This window comes from Arachis ipaensis, chromosome B03, assembly GCF_000816755.2.
Source record: "Arachis ipaensis cultivar K30076 chromosome B03, Araip1.1, whole genome shotgun sequence".
NCBI classification, from domain to species: Eukaryota; Viridiplantae; Streptophyta; class Magnoliopsida; order Fabales; family Fabaceae; genus Arachis; species Arachis ipaensis.
The window spans coordinates 32,960,990-32,962,699 of NC_029787.2; the positions used below are offsets into that span (position 1 = coordinate 32,960,990).

Genomic DNA, 1,710 nt, shown 5'->3' on the forward strand with positions numbered 1-1,710 from the left:
GACATGAAATTATTAGTTTTGTAATATTAATTAAACTTAAAAATTATTTTTTCTTAAAAGAAAGAGCCAAAAAATAAAAATTATGGCAAGTCAAGCCCATCAGCCCGCCATGATCCAGGACGAGCTCGTATTCTACAATTGCTTAATTAGGTGGGATGAGACAATGAGGCAGGCTAGCCTATTTGTCAGCCTTACGAGCAACCCCTCTCGTGTACTATGATAATTTTGAGGGTAGTACTGCTAGCAGCAATAAACCCAATTTTATATTCATAGTCGAAATACTTTGAGACAAAGCATTTTGTAAGAGTATATGTTATAAGAAAGATATTTGAAGTCAGTCGTGTACCAGGTTCTATTGAAGTTAATCATGTGGTCACAAAGGCACGATCATATAAAGCCATTTTACATTTCAAACCCAAGCTAGAAGTTGAAGACACACAACCTCCTGAATTAAGGAGTGTAATGTTGAATCAGGAGAAGAGGAAACAGAAAAAAGAGGACAGAGAAAGAAGAAAACAGAGTGAATGATAGAGAATGTAATAGTTCAGCTAATCATTGCACTTCTATGCGGCAATTGATAACAAATATATTATTTTGTTTGCCTAGCTATATGAAAGCCACTTATGGTTATCATCTTAATTCCATAAGCGCACTTTAGGAGAAATGCTTTTCTAGTTTTTTAAAGTCTTGTAGCATGGTCATTGGCTGAGCTCAAGGTTTACTCTATAAAAGAAGAACGATAACTAATTTCCTAACCTCCATAACGATTTTTTCCTCCCAATAGTATGATGTTGAGTTCCCACGCAGTGAGAATAGCTTTCTTATCCTTTAAGGGTAAATCTATACACTTGGTTGTATAGGTTTATAATGGATATATTTAATATCAAATACATATGTTTTATCTTACCTTTTGCAGTTCCTTGGTTTAGAGCATTTCCTAGAGAAAGTATTGTTTGCATGATTCTTCTTAATTTGACAGAGTTTTTGATCTGCTAAACACAACCACAACACATCCAAATGTTACGTCAAAGAAAATAAAATAAATTCTTAAAAACAGTTTAAGGGAGATTATATATCATGCCTCTTCTGCAGCAGCATTAACAATATTGATGTTATTTCTAAGGTCAGAAGCCTATAAAACAATATATTAGGGTTAGAATAGGAAGCAACTTATGAACCTTATTTAAAAAATTCAATGAAAGTAATGATGATCTATCTACCTGAGTGTTGAATTCAATCTTGAATGAAAAAACTCTCAGCTTGGATTCTACTCTTGGAACTTTCATCAACTCTAAGAAGAACTATAATGGAGAATTAATGCAAATAATAATCTAAACAGATTGCAAGTCAAACTAAAAATGTGCTCTACAATCTACACCTCTGAAGCAAGGTAAAAGCTATATAAGCCAAACTCTAATTAATTTAGAATATACTATTATTTCTAACAATGAAATTTTAAAATGTTGACAAATTTAATTATGAATAAATAAAATTACTTTGCATTCACAAAAAATAATTTCTACAACAAAAGTACCCAAACTTTAATTTTATTCATGTATAGATTAGTTTATATTTTATAGGTAAAAATAACATTTGTTTATTTTTGATGAGTATAAAATTAGTTTTGTTTATTCATGATTGAGTAGATTTGTCAATATTCTTCGTGAATAAAAATAATAATTTACTACTTCTCTAATTTGAATAGTCATA

At 30.5% G+C, this 1,710-nt stretch overlaps 1 protein-coding gene across 1 annotated transcript in view; it reads right to left on the reverse strand.

The window, feature by feature from the left end:
* LOC107632889 (formin-like protein 13) overlaps nucleotides 1-1,710 on the reverse strand; it is a 23,866-nt gene that overhangs the window by 16,788 nt on the left and 5,368 nt on the right. The window contains exons 9-11 of the mRNA XM_016336527.2: nucleotides 1,221-1,301; nucleotides 1,082-1,132; nucleotides 908-989 (exon numbers count right to left, since the gene is read on the reverse strand). Of these exons, the coding sequence (XP_016192013.1) occupies nucleotides 908-989; nucleotides 1,082-1,132; nucleotides 1,221-1,301 (214 nt within the window). The remainder of the gene's footprint in view (nucleotides 1-907; nucleotides 990-1,081; nucleotides 1,133-1,220; nucleotides 1,302-1,710) is intronic.